Source organism: Monoraphidium neglectum (genome assembly GCF_000611645.1).
Source record: "Monoraphidium neglectum strain SAG 48.87 unplaced genomic scaffold scaffold05719, whole genome shotgun sequence".
NCBI classification, from domain to species: domain Eukaryota; kingdom Viridiplantae; phylum Chlorophyta; class Chlorophyceae; order Sphaeropleales; family Selenastraceae; genus Monoraphidium; species Monoraphidium neglectum.
Genome location: NW_014007911.1, coordinates 2,293 through 3,149, shown reverse-complemented (window position 1 = coordinate 3,149; position 857 = coordinate 2,293). Strand labels below are relative to the sequence as shown.

Sequence of the window (857 nt, the reverse complement as noted above, 5' to 3'; positions counted from 1 at the left end):
GCCTGCCGCGGCGGCGGCGGCGGCGGCGGCGGATGCTGGTGCGTCCGATGATGCGCTGCCGGTCTGGATGGCCCCCGTCGGGGCGATGAGCAGGGAGGATGCAAGCGCCAACAACAGCGCGAAGCAGAGGGCTCCGCGACTGCTTCTGCTCCTGCTCCAAGCAATGCTGCTGCCGCGGCACATCGACGGTGGGCTGCAGCGCCCGCCGCCGCCGCCTGCGCCGACGCTGCACCAGTCATGCATGCTGCTGCAGGTGCTGCTGCCGCTGTCCCTGCACCCACTGCCGCTGCCGCCCCCAGCCCTTCTTCTCCTGCCACTGGTCTGAACGCAATCGCCGCCGCCTCCGGCGCCATTTCTGGTCACACCTGGGACAGGCAGGCCCCTTTCGCGCCCGCAGCAGGAGGCGCTTGCCGTGGCAGGTACCCAGGCTGTTGCTTGCAGGGCTGCGGTCCACAAACTAGACACCTCGCAGGCGTGCTCGCGACACAGAGGCATGGCCGCGGCGTTGCCCCGCAGCGTGCCTGCCAGCGCCGCCGATCCCGTGTTGTCGTGCGCCGCAGCACCCACGCATGCGGCGTGGCGAGTGTTGCTGCTGCAGGAAGCCCTTTGCCGCCCTCTCTTTTCACTCCCAGCCGCTGGTGCTGGGCAGCGGCGCCGCGTTTGGGCGTGTGCGCGCTGCACTCCGCTTCGGTCGCTGTCACCCGGGCGGTGACTCCTGGCCCCTAGCGCGGGTGTGATAAAAAGATATGTCAATCAGCTGGTTGTACGGGCGCTTCACACCGCCCGAGGACGCGATGTCTATGGCAGCCGGCTCCCTGTGGGGTGGCTTGGGTCGCGTTGTGTGACCGCCCAGATGT

The 857-nt window shown here is 69.2% G+C and overlaps 1 protein-coding gene across 1 annotated transcript; it reads left to right on the top strand.

The window, feature by feature from the left end:
• Positions 1–67: 67 nt before the first annotated feature.
• On the top strand, positions 68–319 carry MNEG_15842 (hypothetical protein; the record flags this gene model as incomplete). Its single annotated transcript, XM_014035687.1, has 1 exon — positions 68–319. A coding segment is annotated over one exon (252 nt), but the record flags the coding sequence as incomplete, so codon positions are not given.
• Between the last annotated feature and the right edge of the window lie 538 nt (positions 320–857).